Source organism: Falco rusticolus, chromosome 4 (assembly GCF_015220075.1).
Source record: "Falco rusticolus isolate bFalRus1 chromosome 4, bFalRus1.pri, whole genome shotgun sequence".
In the NCBI taxonomy this organism is placed as follows: Eukaryota; Metazoa; Chordata; class Aves; order Falconiformes; family Falconidae; genus Falco; species Falco rusticolus.
The window spans coordinates 10,466,388-10,484,592 of NC_051190.1; the positions used below are offsets into that span (position 1 = coordinate 10,466,388).

The 18,205-nt window shown below is 49.5% G+C and overlaps 1 protein-coding gene across 3 annotated transcripts in view; it reads left to right on the forward strand.

The window, feature by feature from the left end:
* NCKIPSD (NCK interacting protein with SH3 domain) overlaps window positions 1-18,205 on the forward strand; it is a 54,198-nt gene that overhangs the window by 8,670 nt on the left and 27,323 nt on the right. For 2 of the 3 annotated variants that reach the window (XM_037383350.1, XM_037383348.1), the window contains exons 2-3: window positions 15,495-15,607; window positions 16,398-16,599. In XM_037383350.1, the coding sequence (XP_037239247.1) occupies window positions 15,561-15,607; window positions 16,398-16,599 (249 nt within the window). In that variant the 5' untranslated portion in view covers window positions 15,495-15,560. Of the gene's footprint in view, window positions 1-4,557; window positions 12,775-15,494; window positions 15,608-16,397; window positions 16,600-18,205 lie in introns of those variants that run through there. The other variant, XM_037383349.1, reaches the window with a different exon arrangement.

The window sequence follows — 18,205 nt, forward strand, 5'->3', positions numbered from 1 at the left end:
CTCCTGTACACTAGGGGAGGCTTTGACAAAAGTGTTTTTGAAAAAAAAAAAGCAACACACACCTATATCATGGTTTTGACAAAAGCCTTTTTGAAAAAACCAAGCAACTATATCGTGGTCACTGGCTGACCTAAGAAGATCCTTTGCGAGATCTGGGGCATATTAATGCCTGTGGGGAAGGTCAAACCCCATGGTGTAAACCTGGTATTTACATCTGTCAGTGGCTGAAACATGGAAAACAGCTGAACCCGTCTGTTGAAGTCATTAGGAGAGCTCCGGTTCTGGAACAGAAGCAACCTCCTCTTTTTCTTCCCTTACTTATGTACGTCTGAGCTATACATAAACAAACAGAATTTTTAAGAGCATCCAAGCCTCACTCCCTCATGAACGATTTAAACTTTGTCCTTCCCGGGCAGGGTATGTGTTCAGCATATGAGCTGTCAGTCTGGGCACTGGAAAAAGAATGAATTCCAGAATGGGTTTGTAAGGAGGGAAGTGCAAGCAGCCTTAGCGTGCAACTGTAGCATTAGATAGTCTGCAAGAAAATTAGACTTCACAGATACTGACATCCTACGTAGCCAATGCTATAACCAAAATTTTACAAGCCACAGGTTCTAATAGAGCTCTGTGCGCAGAGATTTTTACATGAAAATGCATGTGCATTGCATTTCTTCCAGAGAGAAAACCTTAAATGGAGGCTTTCTTCTCTGCCACGGCAGTAACGGTTGGCTCAATTTCTTTCACTAAAGAGGTGCATTTGTGTGTGGCCTTGCGAGGGCTGGGAGCATTTGCTGTTGGACCAGGAGATCAGCCCCAGTTCACAGGCTCTTGCAGACCTGCTCTTTTTCCCAGACCTGATCCCTTTCTCACAGTGCGCACCCGGTGCCGTGCTGAGGACGGGGTAGGGCTGCCTGTGCCGGACAGCGTTTGGTGATAGCAAACGTGGTGGGGGCTGCTGCGGTGCCACTGGGGGGAAGTGCTGGTCCCGCTGGGCTGGTGACATGCTGCCACCCAGCCTGGCTGGTGCCACCTTTGCTGAGGTGCTGCGTGCAGACTGCTGTGCTAGTGGGTGCTGACTTCTGGTGGGGAAGGAGATCCTGTTTCCAGGGCCTGTCTCGCGAGTGGAGATGACAAAGCTGTGTCACGAGACCCAGGAAAAATGATTGAGCTCGATGCTGGGGCTGTTCCTGAGTGCTTCTGCTAATGGGCTGCAAGAAGCAGTTTGGTTCCTGTGCTGAGGCAGGTAGAAATGGATGGTGGCACTATTGGAGGACCCCGGGTTGTGGTTTTCCTGTGAGTTGGCATCTGGAGCTGCAGCATGCTTGTTGTATTTAGAGGAAAAATTCTCATTTGAAAAATGAGTCTGTTGAGTTCTACTGGGAATTCTTTCTGTGGACCCTGACCGCCCTCACTGCCTTTGGTCTTGAGTTGCAGCAGGAATTGTGGTGTGACCCGGTCCTGCTTCTGGAGGAGCATCACTTTGCTTCCCCAGCCAGTGGCTCATGAGTAAACTTTTGACCTTTACACGAGGGGCTTGTCAAGCCTAATTTGTCTTTTTTTTTTATCGTGTGGCAAAATATTTGATTTTTTAAAAAAAGGATTTTGAAGCTTTCATGTGAAAAGTGGAACAGAGGACACTACTCATGACTGCGTCTGTTTCTGTCTGCTCCCCTTCACCCTGCATTGCTTTCTTGCCACGGGGATGCTGAGCCCTCTTCTGGTCAAAGCTCCGTTGATGCTAACAGGGAGATAGTGTTGTCCCAAAGTCAAGACCCACCACCCTGCAGCCGGAGAGGAGGGTTACCTTCGTTTTAGCCCTTCTGTGTTCACACCCTGCAAGGCAGAGCCGTTTGCTTGGCTTGCAAGGGAGCAAAGCATTAATACTTGTCCCGTTTTAGCATAAAGCTTAAGCGAGAAGGGGAAGTAAAATTTTGGCAGTGTGGGCTTTTTGGAATGGGGTGGGAAGTTCATGGGTTTGTTTTTCCTGGTTATTTGTTTGCCTGTTGAAGTTGTTAAGAAGCAGTAGTTGTCACTTCCTTCCTCCCTGGAAGCTGCATACTTCCTGATCACTGAGTTGTGGAGTCCGTGTCCTCCCTCCTGTCCATCTGGTACAGCTAAAGGGATGGTGTCACCCAGCTGCGAGTGTGGTGAGCCCGTTCCTCTGACTTGGACTGCCTTTTGTGCTAGCGAGATGTGCTTTTGGATGGGTGTCTGTGCTGTCACGCTGATGGGGTCCCATCTACACTGCTTTGGTCCCTCTTCCCTGCGCTGGCTGGGGTGGTGTGCGTGAAAGCGGGCTGTGAGATGTTGATTTTTGTGCCTGTGATCTGGAAATGCCACCGTAGGCTGATATTTTAGTTTGTTCAGCTGCTCAAGAGATTTAATTTTAAAAAAAAAATAAAAAATCAAGCTGTCATACTAAGCATGGTAGATAATTCCAGGCTGTGGGTCATTCCTTGCTAAATCACTGGCTCCAAATTCAGATTAGATCTCTTCTAATTAATAGCTATTATTTCTTGGATTTTTTTCTGGTACAAGTGGAGACAATGCCTTGTAGTATGGAAACCCGAGGGCAGGCCCCAGCTCCAAACCTGCTATTATATTGAATAAAAACAAAGGGATAACAGAGAAGATGAGGCAATAGCTGCAAAAATAGACCCTCGCCCACAAGGAGGAGGGTATCACCTAGAAGCTGGGATGATGCCTTGATGAAAAGGTCTTGAATGCCTTGTCCATGAGGTTTGTGCCAGGGGCGGTACCTCCACAACTGCTGATGTGGTTGGGGTGTCATCTCCCACTGTTCCTGCTCCAGCTCCACTGCCCTCAAGCTCGCTGGCTGGGGGAGGCTGAGCTCAGCCTCTGAGTTGCATCCTCCTTCTCTGGAGGTGGGAAGAAAGCCTTGATGGACCACCCAGGCAACTTTCACCCCTCGCATGTGGAAGGTGGAAATGGTGATGGACACATTGTCAGGGTGGAGGGCTTTCCATCGGTCGAGTTCAGTGCAGTGTGCTGTGACGGCTGTACAGGGAATGTGAAAGCTCCTGTAAAACCAGATGGCTGCCTAATGAGATCAAGTTGAAGCTCCCCACCAAGCAGACAAACGCAATCTTCCGTGGCCTCTCAGTCTGATGTGTGACAATTCCTTTTTGTGTAAACTGGGTGAATTCTGTGATTTTCAGGCTGCTTGAAGATACCCTTTTGCCCTCTTTGCCTGAGGAAAGGATATGTGTTTGCAGGCGGATGGAGGGGGTACCATGGTTTGAACATCGAATGTGCTGTGCCCAGGTCATAATTGATCCCAACTGACATGCCAGAAGGCAGGTCCACGGTCCCTTTCCCTCTGTGTCTGGGCTTGGCTGTCCCTGATGAATATTTGGGGAGAAGCTAAAGTATCAGGGCAGCCCATGTTTTTAAGCGTGTAAAAAGAATAATTGTGTGAAAACCCAGTACCTCAAGAATAGTGATCATAAAAATTCATTACCTACTTAGTGCAGAGGCTTAGGGATTTGAGCCTGGCCGAATCAAAGTGTTTGTAGCTGAAGACTTTTTCCGTTTGACATCAAAAAAGCAATGTCCCCTGAAGTGCTGGGTTCTAAGTAATGAAGATTTTGTCTGCCCCAGAATCACCTTTATTGACTTCAACTGAAAAATGCACCCCCTTTAATTTGTTTTTTGAATTGATTTCATGTGTCTGTCTGTCTTTAGCTTGATGAGAAGACGTAGCAGCAGCATTGAAATAATAGTGCAGTTATTACCAAGGGCCTGTACACTAGAATTCTTTGCATCAGGGATGGAAAGAAACTCTTCCAGCATCTGGTTTTGGGAAGCATCATCTTGTCTGTGGTCTCGGGCTTCCTTAAAAGCATTGTCCAGTGATATGGGCTGGATCTGAGACACATGAACAGATGTGACCTGGCTGTATTATTGAGCTGTCATGCACAAGCTTAAGGTCTCAAAATGATGTCGAGCTGTGGTGACTTTAAAAGCTTTTAAACACTATTAGTATACTATAAATGGCTGGGCAAAAAAGTTCTCCCAACAAAACTGCTGTTGGCAATGTTTGGTCTCATGTGACTCTTCAGATGTGGAGGACCATGTAGGAGGAGCAACCCCACGCAGCAGCACGGGCTGGGGCTGACTTGCTGGGGGGCAGCTCTGCAGAGAAGGACCTGGGAGCTCTGGTGGGCAGCAGGTCGCCCATGGGCCAGCAGCGTGGCCTTGGGGGCAAGAGGGCCAGCGGGACCCTGGGGTGCATTGGGAGGAGCATGGCCAGCAGGTCGAGGGGGGTTATTGTCCCCCTCTGCTCTGCCCTGGTGAGGCTGTGTTTGGAGTGCTGTGCCCAGTGCTGGGCTCCCCAGTTCAGGAGAGATGGGGAGCTACTGGAGAGGGGCCAGCGGAGGCTATGGAGATGATGAGGAGGGCTATGGAGGCCATGGAGCATCTCCCTTGTGAGGAAAGGCTGAGAGGGCTGGGGCTGTTCAGCCTGGAGGAGAGAAGGCTGGGGGGGATCTCACCAGCACCTACAAGTGCCTCAAGGGCGAGTGTCAGGAGGACGGGGCCGGGATCCTTTCAGTGGTGCCCAGCGACAGGGCAAGGGGCAGCGGGCACAAGCTGAGACACAGGCAGTCCCATCTGACACAAGGAAGAACTTCTTCACTCCGAGGGTGACCGAGCACCGGCACAGGCTGCCCAGGGAGGCTGCGGGGTCTCCTTCTCTGAGACATTCAAATCCTGCCAGGCTGTGACCCTGAGCAGCCTGCTCTGGGTGAACCTGCTCTGGCAGGGGGCTGGACTAGATCAGCTCCAGCGGTCGCTTCCAACCCCGACCATTCTGTGATTCTGTGACCACCCAAACCTCTCCTAGTTGGGCTGCGGAGAGTTATGAGCAGTGAAGGGTGGTCAGCATCGACCTGGAAGAGTCTGGGGAGGGAAATGAATGTGGGAGCGGGACAGGGAGAGATGGCACACGTGGGCTGTGCAAACCACAGAGCTCAAGGGTTACTGTAGCCCCTTACTGTCGGGCAGCTTCCACCCCAGGGTGGCCTTGTGCACTGGATGGGTCCTGCTACAGACCTCCTCCGTGGAGGGACCACCAGCTGGGTCAGGTGGAGGTGAGCTGAGTCAGGTCCATCTCCTTTCCCGTGGGATTTGTCCCACTGGAGATGGGCTGGGAAGTTTTCCTGAAGTGGACCAGTTCGCTCCCACTGATGCTGTTGAGCAAGGTGGGTGCTGGCACAGGTGCATGTGGCATGTGGAGAGGTGGGTGCAAGAAATCGGTACTGTAATAACGCACGTGAGCTGGGCACAAGTTTTGCGTGTGAGAAGTGAACACTTCAACAAATGCAGCTTTTCTCATTTACTGCCTCAGGGATGAGGAAAACAGGATTATGGCTGTTCTGCTGCCTGTAGCACAATGTCCGAAGAGGACATTCCCCTCCTGTTCCCATTTCTTTGTGTTTTCTGGAGGCTCTCTGCCACTCTAAGCTGCAGAGAGAGATGGGATTATAACTTGCAGCTAGAGCAGTAGGCTATTTCTTCCCTGCAGATAGTGCGGGACACTAATGGATTGCTTTTCTTCCATGACTCACCTCTTCCTTATAGGTGAAATGTCAGCAAATCCAGTTGAACCCTTTAATCTTTTCTTAAGGTAAAAAAAGCCCGCTAAACAAACCCCAGAATTTGTTCTTGAACTAAATCTGGAGACAACAGCCGGTTAGCCTCATTCCTCTGACAAACACAGCTAAACTGGCAATTCTCAAGGTACTTTTGTAGGTCAATGGAAACTGTCAGTCTGTCTAAGTTTTGTGGTACAGAAAAATTGTGTGTTGTCCGCTCCTGCTGTTTGCCAGTCAAAAAGCAACTTGGGAGGCTGCAGGGTCTTTAATTCAGTTTTCTGGGGTGATTTTTTTTTTTGGCTTGTGCTCTGTGATCACATGCGTAACAGTTGTAGTTGTAAGGCACTGCTGTAGATCTCAATGGTATCTTTATTTATTTTTGGGCATAAGTTAACATTAGCTTTACTGTTGTCCCGATAAAGCTTGGTTGCATTGACTCCCTGGATTTGGTGAGTGGCTGGGTGCTGATTGCTTCAGCAGAAAAATCCACTTTACCAGGAATAAATGTGCTTGCAGGAGCAGCTCCCAGCTAACAAGCACATTGGCATACTTGGATATTTTGTCTATGGGCAATTAGCCCGATCTACCTCTTGACAGCACAGCCTGCATGGAGTATTTCAGCCCCTCTGATGCCTCCTGCCTTGCTGCCCTGCACCTGCATTCTCAACAGCAGTTAAATGGCTTTGCAATAATTAGCTGGCACACCTAACTTCATGTAATTTTTGTGTATACTACTAAGCCAAAAGCATGAGTCGCGTTGATAGCACTACTCTGAACGTGTCACAATATATAGCTACTAAAATCCATGGTAGGGGAGCAAGGGCAAAGCCTGTGTTCTTTCAGAAGGAGGTGTTCCTTCTTGCCTTAGCTTTACGACAGCCCACCTGAAAGCAAATGAGCGTTTGAGGGTTATCTTTCACCAGGAGCCTGGCTGTCGTAGTTTTTGTTTAAATCCCTTAATGAATATTTTGTACCTAGGTTAAGGTCATGAAGGCTGCTGGCAGCTGGAAGGAGGCTGCTGGGACTGGACATGCCGTTCTTCTTAGGTGGGAAACTTGTTTGGGATTCCCACGTTGGGAAGTACTTGCCCAGCACAAGGCAGCTCCTCTACACCGTTGGGAGCTGGTCTGTACAGCCTGAAGGCGTTGGGGAAGTGGTTGGGTATCCTGGGGTTTCCTGGTACTGGTATTTCAAATCCTTGTGCCTGTAGCAAAGCAGGGGCTGTGGACACAAGAGAAATTGCTGGTGAGATCCATATGATGGGAACATCGTATAGAAATGAGGTGTGTTTTTTGGGCACCTACTTTGAAGAAACTTCATAAGTGTGCTTGGTCTCTTGGGTCCCTGGCCTGAAACACCATTAGCAGAAGTCCTCAAGGATCTTGGTCTACCTGATGTGCCTGGGAGTTGTGTGAAGGGATGATGGTAAAAGGACTGTTTGTAAGTGATCCCTCCACCTTGGAGTGAGGTTTGCTCTGTGGGAATGTGGAGTTACTTGAAGCAATTCTACTCCTGGTAACAAGTACTGGTTTTTCCATATGATGGTTTGGGGGTCCCTTTATTTTGGAGTAGACCGCAGATATGATCTGATCGCATCACTGTGATAGGCTGCATTTCAGGTAGGAGGCACAAGTAACTTGTGGAGGAATGCTCATTACAGAGGAAAGGGCTGGGTTTTCTGTACGAGTTAATGCGGTTCCTGGTCCAGCCCTGCTGGCTTTCTTCTTATTTTGGGGTTTGCAGGGGGAGTTGCATCCCTTTACGGCAGAAGGGGCAGCTTTCTCTCTGTACGCAGAGTCTAGGACACAGGAAAATTTTCTCGCCGGGCTGTTAACTGGTCCTGCAGCAAGCAAGCTGCCTTTGATCCTTCTAACTGGAATCATCCTTGTTTGGGGAGAACTTTCCAAGGCCTCTTTGCTCATGGTGATGCCAGGCAGGTTTTCATTGTCGCAGTGACAACTTTGTGGAAAGGAGCACTAGCTGCACCGGGCCTGGCAGCTCTGATCCCAGTGCTGCTAAAAAGAGCCTGGGGATTTGTGGCTGGTTTACAATTTTGTGCAATTTACATCTGTCCAGGGATAAAACTAGCTGATGACTTGCCTGTGTTTGCCTCGTGAGGATGGAAGCTGTTTTCCCTCATTAATGGCTTAGTGAAGTACATGTGGCTATTCGTACGGCAGGTACCAGAGAGTGACACTTGTTCTCGAATTGCTCATGCTCATGCCCAAGCCCACAGAATCTGCACTGCCTTGGCTGGTGACCTGTCCACCTTCCTTGCCCCTTCTCCTCCACGCCCGGCTGGCGTTCCTGGGTTGTGTGCCTCCCCCCTGCCAGGTCTGCTGTCCCGTGTTCCCTGGGGCTGAGGTGACAGGTCAGTCTTTTTTTCCAGTCTCCCCTTTCCTGTTAAGTCAGAAAGAGACGCTTTTTAATTTCTCCATCGTTTTGGGTTTGGACAACACAGTAATTATGTCCAAAGAGCATCATAGCTGCAGTTTTGCCGCCTTCTGTCCCTTGCCAGAAGGTTGGTCACGGGAGAGGGAGGATTTTGGAAGAAAAGCTACTAAACCATAAATTCCCTTGCAAGATGAATCACAAGTTATTACCTCTCTCTCAAACATGCAACTGCATGCTGTTAAATCAGTGCGAGTCTGTGGCATGCAGGAGGAAAATCCCTTCCAGTTAACGCACACGTGCACTTCTCTTGCATCTGTCTGTGCATCAGTTGAATTGCCAACTTGTAGTTTTTCCTGCTTGACCCCTGGTGACTTGACTTACCTGATCCTCACGTGCTGGAAATGTACTCCAGGATGGAGGTGAATGAGAAGGGAGAGAATTCTCTTGAACGTGGCAGAAATTTGAATTGCTTGGTCCTGCCTCTTGTATGACTATCACCTTTCCAGCATTTTGCTACAGTTTCTGCTATGGAAATAGGTTTTGGGGGAAAACTGAACCTTCCTCTTGAATGCCAGAAGAGTTTCCCAGGTTTGTTTCTTCCTCTGGGCTCTGTCCTTTCCCCTCGTCCTGGCAACGTGTGGCAAACCTGATCAACTGCAAAGAGCATTTCTGCTGCTGGGTCTGCAGCCCACATCCATGTTTTTTGCCAATTCAATGAAAACAGAGATGGGCTGAGACTAGCACCTTGTAGTCTGCCCAGCACTTTGGGAGGTTAGAAACTAGTTGCATTTTTTGATCACACTCTAATATAGGGGCTTTCTTATGCCCTTGTGCTAATTGCATGCAAGTGACCTGGGAGCTGTACTGAATCTCAGTGAGTGAAGGGCATCTGCAGCAGTTTTTTTGGGCTACCAGACTGAAGACTGTGCAAAGACTGGCACGGCCCCTTCTGTTGGGCTTTTTTTACAAGTTTTGATGCTAATATGTCAAAAGTCGTAGAATAACTGCTAACACTTCGCTGCAGTGTCTTTCCTTCCATCTTGATATATCCTGGTTTATAATCCTGAGCTTTCATCGAAGTAGCAGCTCTCTGCAGTTTTCTTTTTTGGTGTAGATGGTAGCTCTATATATGTGTGTGTGTGTAATTTATATATACAAATATATAAATAGAAACACAAGTTTTCCCTGCACAGATGCAGTGTTGGATCATGTCTGATAATGACTTGGCTTGACAGTTGTGTGCCAAAAGGATGCTAAACAGGTAACCCTAAAGAGAGGGGCAGCTCTGTCGTCTGGTGGCTGTCCACCTGGGACAGGCTGAGCCAGGGGAGTGCCCTGAAGCACTGAGAGCTGTAAGAATTAAGGCAGCAGAGGATGGTAAGATATGTGAATATGTGTTGACTGCTTTATTTTAAAAACTTCTGTCTCTGCTTTTGTCCTCGTAGAGTGTTTTGGCTTAGAAGACGTGTTCTGGTTACTGGAGGATGCAGAATTACAAGGGGAAGGACTCGGTGGCTGATTCTGATCATAGTGGCCAGTAAATAGGGTCTGAGCGTGGCTGGAGAGACCCAGGGTGAAGCAGTTCCACCTCAAAGTACGAGTGTGCAGTGGTGGGTTGCGTGTATTTTGTTGTTCCTCAGTGTGTCTCTGCCCGCTTCTCTCTGACCCTGAAGCCACCTGCTCCTGGGAGAGAAATTGATTGAAATTTGGTTGCTGTGCATCCCTCTGCTGCCTTCAGGGTTTTGTTTATTCCAGATGCCACTCATGCCTGCACCATCCCTAGTTTTGCTTCTCTTTTGCCAGCAGCTCTGGGTTTTGCTTTAGCATGATTTGCACAACTTAAGCCCTTTCCCCGATTATCCTTTCTCTTCATTTCTCATTCGTGCAGGCTGTCCGCTCAAGCGGCTGCTGTCGGCACACAGTGGAAAAACACCAATCTGTTAGAAACTCACTATAGCATATCAGCAGGAATTCCAGATCTGTTTCAGGGCTGCCTCTTTGTCAGAAGAGCTCAGCCATGTCTTTGTTCGCTTGCTAGCGAGTCGGAGATGCTGCAGGTTTATTTGGAGCTTTTTCCTCATCTTATTTGCCAGTAACCAGGACAGTAGCCTATTGTTTCACTTGCGGTTTTATCGTGCGTTTTTAAGTGATGCAAGGCACAGTATCTTCATGCTGACAAGAACAAGTTAATGCATATCTCTTAGCCAACAGCCTAGGGACTAAAAATTTCTGATGGAGACTGCAAAAAGGGGAAGAGAAAGGAGCTGAATTTCCCACAACAACGCAAAACCAAAAACTCAGCCTGTGTGTCTGAGCTGTGGTTCAGAAGGGGGAACTCTTATCTGGTACATTACTTCGCCATGGACAAAGGCTGGTTGATTTTTGTAAATTGCTGCCATGATAATTTAAATCTGGAAGGAATACAGTGTGCAGACAGTCTGGTGGTGACTGGGGACGAACGGCATGTGACCTAAGAGGTGGCGTTCGTCTCCGATTTGAGTAACAAAGAACCAGCCTGTGCCTGTGTATGCCAGTGGGATAAATATCCTAATTTCAGCAGTGGTCCATGTCAGTGCAGCTGCGTGAAAACTGAACTGTCACTGGAGACAAAACTTTGTCTGTCTTTTGTTGTCGTGTTGCGAGATCTGGAGCAATGCCATGAGGGTGAAAATCAGCAGCCCCCTGGGCACCCCTATGGCTGCAAAAGCAGCTGCGGGAACGAGGGCACTGGTCCCTGCACACGCAGAAGAGCAAGTGCCTTTGATCACTAAAAACTGGGGAGGCAGGAGGAAAGAAATGCCATGTTTTCTTGGATCAGCCCCCTGCAGAGGCAAAGAAAAGCCTGCCATACATTAATGGGCCACTTTCATAAATGTGGGAGTCTCACACACGCAGAGTGGCTCAGCCTGTCTGTGCTGATGCAGCTGTCAGCCTGTTTGTGTAGAAAATGCTTTTCTGAAAGCTATGATTATTCTAGACTGTTGAGCAAGTTCTTCTGTGTGAGTGCGTTTGAACAACACCGGTGGTACGTGGGGAAGGACTCAAAACTAAGAGGGAGGGGGGCAACAGTTTCGATACCCCCAGGAGGGCGGGCGAGGAGCTCGTGCTGCCTGCATGGCGAGGACACCGATGTTTTGTGAAACACTGGAGTCTCTCCTCAGCCCCTACATGGGAAAGCAGAGGTGTGCAGCTCGTCCTGTGCATGTGTGCTCTGGGGAGACGGCTCTTGGGGCAGTGAGGATGAGAGCAGCGTGAGCTGTGGGGGTGAATGCATTCCTGCCTGTGCGGCTGTGCCCCATGTTGGCCATGCTTAGGTACCCATGGGACATCCTGGAAGGATGCTTCGTAAAAGCCTGACTTTGGCCCTGGGAAAGGCATCTTTCCCTGCCTGTCTTGGGGGCCAGGGGGACATGGAGAGCACCCCAGGACAGCGCAGGGGTCTGGCTTTGTCCTAAACAGGGCGGGAGCCCCCTCCTGCGGATGGGGGCAGGAGGAAATTGGCAGCAGGCTCTGGGGAAACCCTTTGTTTGCTCACGTTATTAGAAAGGAGAGAGGAAGTAATGGTTTATTGATGCTTCTGTGATTCTCCTGCACTGGGCTATAAAGGAAAAAATTCTGTTTCCTGGCTGATATTCCTGGCTCTAATTGAGCTGTAACTTGTCTCTGCAGGGCAGCTCACCTGCAGGGTGCTGATGGTGCCCCTGGTGCCCTGCTGGCCAGCCTAACCCGCGATTGTCAAGGGTCACTGCTCCACTCTTCCCCTGCCTCTTGGTGTAGCCAGGCTGATCGTGACAGGCTGTTGATGGAGCGCAGCATTTCTCCGCTGCAGCGTTTTATTTGATTAAACCAGAAATATCTGATAGAGGGGGTGGCAGCCACTCCTTTCTGGGGTGAGACGCTACGTGAATATGGATCAATACCTCGCCAAAATACCCCTCTCTTTTCACAGTACATTAGGCAGAAGGTGGCGTCTTGTCAATGCCTCTTGTCCACAGCCTGCTGGCTGTGCCACCCCACACCGACCGCGGAGACCCCTGTGCTCACCCCGTAAGGGTGGGAACGCACGGCCGGTACCTTCCACCACCATCATCCCTACTGCCTTCTCCACCTTTTGGGAGATGCTGGCACGGCTGTGCCACTGATGAGCTGCTAACTGGTGAAGGGTATAGCTAACGGCCAGCGTGCTGCAGTGGCTGCTCAGGGCTCTGCCAGCCCCCACCCATGCGGTTACCAGCACAGCTTCAGTAAATCCAGCTGAATTCCAGGGCTTTACTCCGTACGCCTCCTCTGACAGCACTCTGTACAGCAGTGCCCTTTTCATGCGCTCCCCTGCTTCCATGTGAGCCTTAGCTTAGCCTGCGATGAGCAGGGTTTCATCTCTGTATCCTGGAGCGTGGGAAGAGGCAGGATCCCAGTGCAGGGCCCTGCGGGGGCGAGAGCAGGCTGCTGAGCGCCGTCTCGGCTGCCTGAGCACAAAGGCTCTGCTCCCTTACCTTGCTGCTGGTTTGTGACCGCTCTCTTTTGCAGGCTTTAGAGCCGTGCATGGCCAGGATTGCCCACGAGCGTGTGAGAAGGTGTGGGCATGCGCCGCCTGGCCCTGCTGCCCAGGACCTCTGCCTGCCTGCATCCCGGCTGCGAGCATCCTTGGGAGCGGGTGCTGGATGCAGGGAGGATTCCCCTGCCAGTGCTGCGGAGTGACTGGTCTTCCTAAACTGAACGGGGAGAATGGCAAGACATGTGTGTTATCCTGAATTGCTGTGAGCAGGTAATCCCTTGAGTCCCAGAGCAGAGGAGATTGTAGGTGAGACCCTGGCAAACCTGACTTTTGCCCCCTTGCCGCCCATGCTCCTTTTAACTGCAGCATGCCTTTTTGTCCGTCCTTTTCAAACAAAACAATGCCATTTTGGTTAACCCAAGGAGCATGTGGATTGCTTCTAATCACATGATTTATCCAGGATACTGATTTCTACTTTTTACGTTTATAACTGTAGTGCAGGGGATGCCCAGTGCTGAGTGTCCTACAAACCCTGAACATGAAGTGGCCCCTGTGCTGAAGACCCTGCCCCCTGCCCAGCTCGGCTGAGCAAGGGAGATGGAGATGATTTATGAGCACCATCAACCATGTCATAAAGTGCAAGTGGCAAGTTAATGCTGCTTTTTTATTCCAGTCCTTTTGACGGGGCCCTGTTAATAGAGGGTTGGGGAGCGGAAACAAAGGAAAGAGCACAGCAGCTAAAAGCTGGCTGTCACAGCACCCCTGCATTACTGTGAAAATGCTGTGTTTTATCAGAAAAAAGCGCCCTCTCCGTAACAAACGGCATCACACAGTGAGTAGCAGCTCCAGCTTGTGGATTCCTGTGGGCTGTGGATGATGTCGATGTGCCCTCTGGAAGCGGGCAGAGATGTTGAGCCATGCAGTGGATTCAGTGCTCTGTACTGTGATCTTCCCTGGGGAGATGGGGCTGAGAAAGGGTTGAAGGTCGTGTGGGTGAAAGCCTGGTGGGCTGGGGAGGGTGAGGGAAGGCAGCGCCGAGGGGCACGTCTGGTGGAGGGAACAGTTTGGAAGGGGATGGTGGTGAATCTAGAGGGACTGCAAGCAGGGGACCAGGGAGCGTGCCAGTGTTTGGAGGATGTAGCAGGAGCGGTGTTGAATTTTGGGGTAGGAGCGGCACAAGGTGGGTGGGCTGTGCAGAGGGCAGAGGTCTCTGGCACTTGGAGCCGCGCTGGCATTCCCTTGGGAGCAGCAGTGCTGGAGGCTTCTGCACTGTTCGTCTTTCCCAGAGAAAGCATGCAGCTTGCCATAATTTTATCCTCTCAGAAAATGAGATGCGTTCTCTGAAATAACTTGCCTTGCCTTCCAACGCTCCTTTAAATATATTCCAATGCTCTTTGCTCCGTTTCCTTACTTAGATCTGTAGTTAGAGGTGGTGAAAGGCTCCCTAGGCCATATGGGGCTGCTTGGAGGCTTCATCCCAAAGTTGCGTTCTGAGTGTTGGTTTTGTCTTTGATCTGATACTTTAACAAATTTGGTAGATGTATTTTCACATAGCTGGTTTTATTGTTAAAGTTTTCCCCGCTTGCTTTCTTCCCCCTCTCTCTTTCTTGAGAAAACAAACCAACAAAAACCCACCCTCCTAAATTTTTCAAGGCGAGTAGTATTGCAGAGGGGGCCTCTCATCCCCACCTTGTTTGCAGGTGTTTTTTTTTTTCCCCCACAGTCTGTGCTAGCTGTTAATTCACATTTGGTTTAGTAATTAATCAGGATATAAATAATACATAGCATGTTATCAGAAAACTGCATGCCAGTGCTATGGAGGCAGGCACTTTCAGCCCCGGTGGGGAGGGCTTGCCGCCTTCTGCTCTGCAGCCCCCTAAGGCCAATTAAGGTGCATCCTTGATGAGATTCCAGCCGCTTCTTGGCTGCATAAATGGTTGCTCTGATGCAGGGAAGGGGGGTGCAAAGCAAGTGAAGATGAAGGGGGTTTTAGTGTTCAAACAGCTGCAAATGAGTGCTGGGTGCCAAGCACTCCCCTGCGTGCGTGGGCTGAGGCTGCCCGTGGTGGTACCCAGTGGATGGTGCAGGCGCCAGCAGCAGCTTGTGGGAGGCTTAACGGGGCTCTGCTGGATCCAGGGGAAGGCTCAGTAGCATGTCCTTTGCCTTCAGCCGTAGTCCTGTAAAGGTATTTTCTTCTGAAGGATGTCCTTCATCATTGGGATGTCCTAAAGCGTGGCAACCTGCTTTACCTTCCCGTGCCCCTTCACTACAGCTCTCCCAGCCTCTTGCGTAAGCCCAGGCAATGACATCTTTTGGTATTTCTTGTTTCAAGGCTGGTGTTTATTTCAGCTGCAGTAACGAGTGCTAAACTGGCTGGCAGGAGTAATAAATGTTGCTATGACAGTTTGGGTGGAGATTTGGAAAAGGCAATTCAAGTTGCAAAATCGGTATAAGAACCAGCAAGAAAAAAGCGAGCAAAAATGCAAACCCAGAGCCAGTGGACTCTGAAGGACACCAGATTTCGACTCTGTAACATTCACAGCTATGTATTTGCTCCATAGCAGGGCAGCAAGAGCAGAAACGGTTGAGTTTGGGGTAAGTTGGGCTTTGCAGTGGGGTCTCAAAAACTGCGTGCAGCAGGCTGAATAGTCAAGGCTGCTGCATGGCCCTGAAGCTCTGTCCCTGGTCTTCCTGTAGGGATCGTTGGACTTCAGTGCTTGTAACAGGGACTTTCTTCTTCCACCCGTAAACCTTGAATGGCCAGACTCAGTGTGAAGCATGACTTCAAATATGTTTTCCCTGGAGGAAGGAGGGAAAAGTGAGATGTTGCTGAGATGGGGTTCTGGCTCTGGGAGCTGTTTGTTGGCCATTTGGCGTGTGCGGTGCCTGCTCTGGGGGTTTCATATTGTGGTCTCTCCTGCCATAAGCTCTGGTGCAAAAGAACCTCAGCTGGAGTGGTGCAATATCATGTGGGATGTTGTGTTTCTAAGGTGCTGGAGCAAGATGTGGTTCTCCAGTCCATTGACCGTGCCATCGAGGCTGTGCACAACGCGGCCATGAAGAATGGGGGCAAGTACAACCTGGAGCAGAGAGATGTCCTCCAGTAAGTACAACAGATGTCTGGGAGAGCTGGTGGATGGAGGGTGGTCATTGTGTGATGCTTACATCTTTTCAGTTCTTGGGGGTCAAGTTAGACATCGTTGATTTGAGTCCCTGCGCTGCAAAGTGCTGATGCACCAAGAGGGCTTCCCAGCATTCGAGCCGGTAGCCAGTGCTGCTCCTGTCAACCGCGTCCAGCAAAGCAGTGCTTTGGTCTTGCCCCTCTATCCCTGTGTGTGTAAAGAAGAGAAGACTCCCAGCTGCATTGTAGGCTTGGATGAGAAATCAAACCCCTTCCAGATGCATTTTATCCTCTTTACCAGCCAGGAATTGTAGAGGTGGTTGGCACGTGGCACAAGGTCCTTAATATGTTCTCAAATAATTGCTTGCGAGGAGAAATTTTTGTTTTTCTCTGACACCTCGTGCTGCACTGAAGCACGCTGGTTTAATCTCAGTTGAACAGCGATTCTAAAGTGCAGGCAATTTCTGAAGCTTGCGATGCAATATGTGACTCTCCCCCGAGGAAGAGGCATTTTTCTCCAGCGAACTGATGAATAAATCATGGACTCTTACGGAGCCTCTTCCTTCCTCCCCCAGAAGTGCTTCCTTTAGTTGTTAATGAAACATGGAGTTGGAGTTAATGAAACATTCAGAATAATGTAACCCGTTCTGGTGTATATATAGCCCAAATGCAATAAATCATTAAAAAATACGGTATAAAAAAAAAAAAGTTGCAGCATGGTTGCTCCCTTCCTTTATTTAGCTCCGCTGTTTCTGATGTCATTCTCTTTCAGAAAACTGATCCATCACCGGAAGGAGACGGTCTCACGCAAAGGTCACTCTCCCACCCCGCAGGGGATGGTTATGACACAGTCCTCCAGCGATCACCATCTGGATGTGGCACGGCAGCCCAACGGGGTGTGCCGGACAGGGTACGAGCGACACCACAGTCTTCCGAACACTGAGTTTGAGGATGAGGATGAAGGTCTTTATCAGGTAACAGTGGCTCGACACTTTCTAGGTTCCTCCTGTTCAATAAAATGCCTTTGCAGCTGAAGTCACAAATCAAACGTTTGTGCTGCTTACCTGGGATCACTGCAGTGTAAATTGATGCTGTCTCTTCTCTATGTAAGAAGTCTGGAACAGTCCTTCCATTTACACTTGTGATGCTTTTTGGGATCCTTGAGGGTCCATGGTTTTATGGTGACGTGCGAGATCCACTCGTATGTTGTGTGACTATCTCTTGACAGCTTTCTAGAAGAGTTGCGAGTTCCCCAGAGAATACTGGGAAAAGCAGTTTTGACACGAGCAGCAGAACGTCTGAGTGCTCAGCACTGCTTTGTTACATCTGCACAACCAGGTCTTTGGTCCTTAAGAATTTTATCTGCTGTGGCTGCCTATTTTTACTACTTAAAACATAATAACATCCAAAGGCCCTGCTTTGTCTGAATGTTGCTTGTCATGATGAATTAAAGGTAAATTGCAGGAAATATGATTTAAAGCAGAGTTGGTTTTTTTTTTTTTATCTTGGTGGCACAGTTCCAAGGTTACTGTGTGGTGCCAGAGAGACTTCCAAGGAGTAGCTCAGGGTGGATGCAGCAGTTGTTGGGGATGGATGATGTGTCTGATTACACTGTGTAGGTATAGCTGGATGTTGGGGCTAAAGGCACCGTGCAAGGCTGAGCGTGGAGATTTTTTTTTTTCTCCTACAGATGAACATGTGCACTGTAGTTTTTCTTCATCTGTCTGGGATAAGTGTTCGGAGGCAGGCAGTGTTTATAAGGTACTGATACACTGTCATGCCTAGCAGATGAGGCTTGTTTTACACTTGAAGAACTGCGAGTCTGAGAGATGAGAGGTAGCTCTGGCTCATGCAGAACACAGCAACTCCTTCAAACCCCATTTTTCTCCTTGGTATTCATTTTCTGGGCAGCCAAATCAGCTCCATTCTCAAGCCTGTGCATTATGGGCTAGGCAAATGGAGCACCTTACGGCCCATTCTGCGTGCCAGTTCCCTGTCTTTATCTGGTCTGTGGTTTGGTCTCTTTCCAAAAAGGAGCAAGACAGATTCCTTGGCTGACAAAGAACTGTTTCTGTCTGGGTGGCATTGAGGATGCAGTCAAAGGGCTTCCAGCCTAGCCCTGTGCTGAAAGGGCTCCTTGAGATTTTAACAGCTCAGTTGGGGGGATTTCCTGTGTGCTTTGAAAGTACGAAACGGAGGAAGCAGCATGGCTTTCTTCCACTGGTTGTGCAGCTGCCTAAGAGGAGGCTTGCTGAAATCCTAACTTTCTCACTAACTCCAGAGAAGCAGAGGTCTTGGGATGTGCTTTTCACTGCTTGGGATTTTTGGGTGTGTTCTTGTTTGCATCTGGAAACTTAAGCAAAATTTGAGGTGCAAATTTCCTGTTGGTGGCTTTGCTCGCAGGGCTGAACTGGCTGGAGTTCTTGGTGATGACACCTGCGCTGAGCCTCTCCTCAGCTCCTCCATTCTTAGCACAAGGTGGGAAGCTGGAGCAGTTACATGCCAGCTTGCCCGAGGAGGAGGTTGGGCTCTCAGCATGTTTTAGTCAGTCTGCTGCTTTTGTGCATGCTCAGTGGGTTT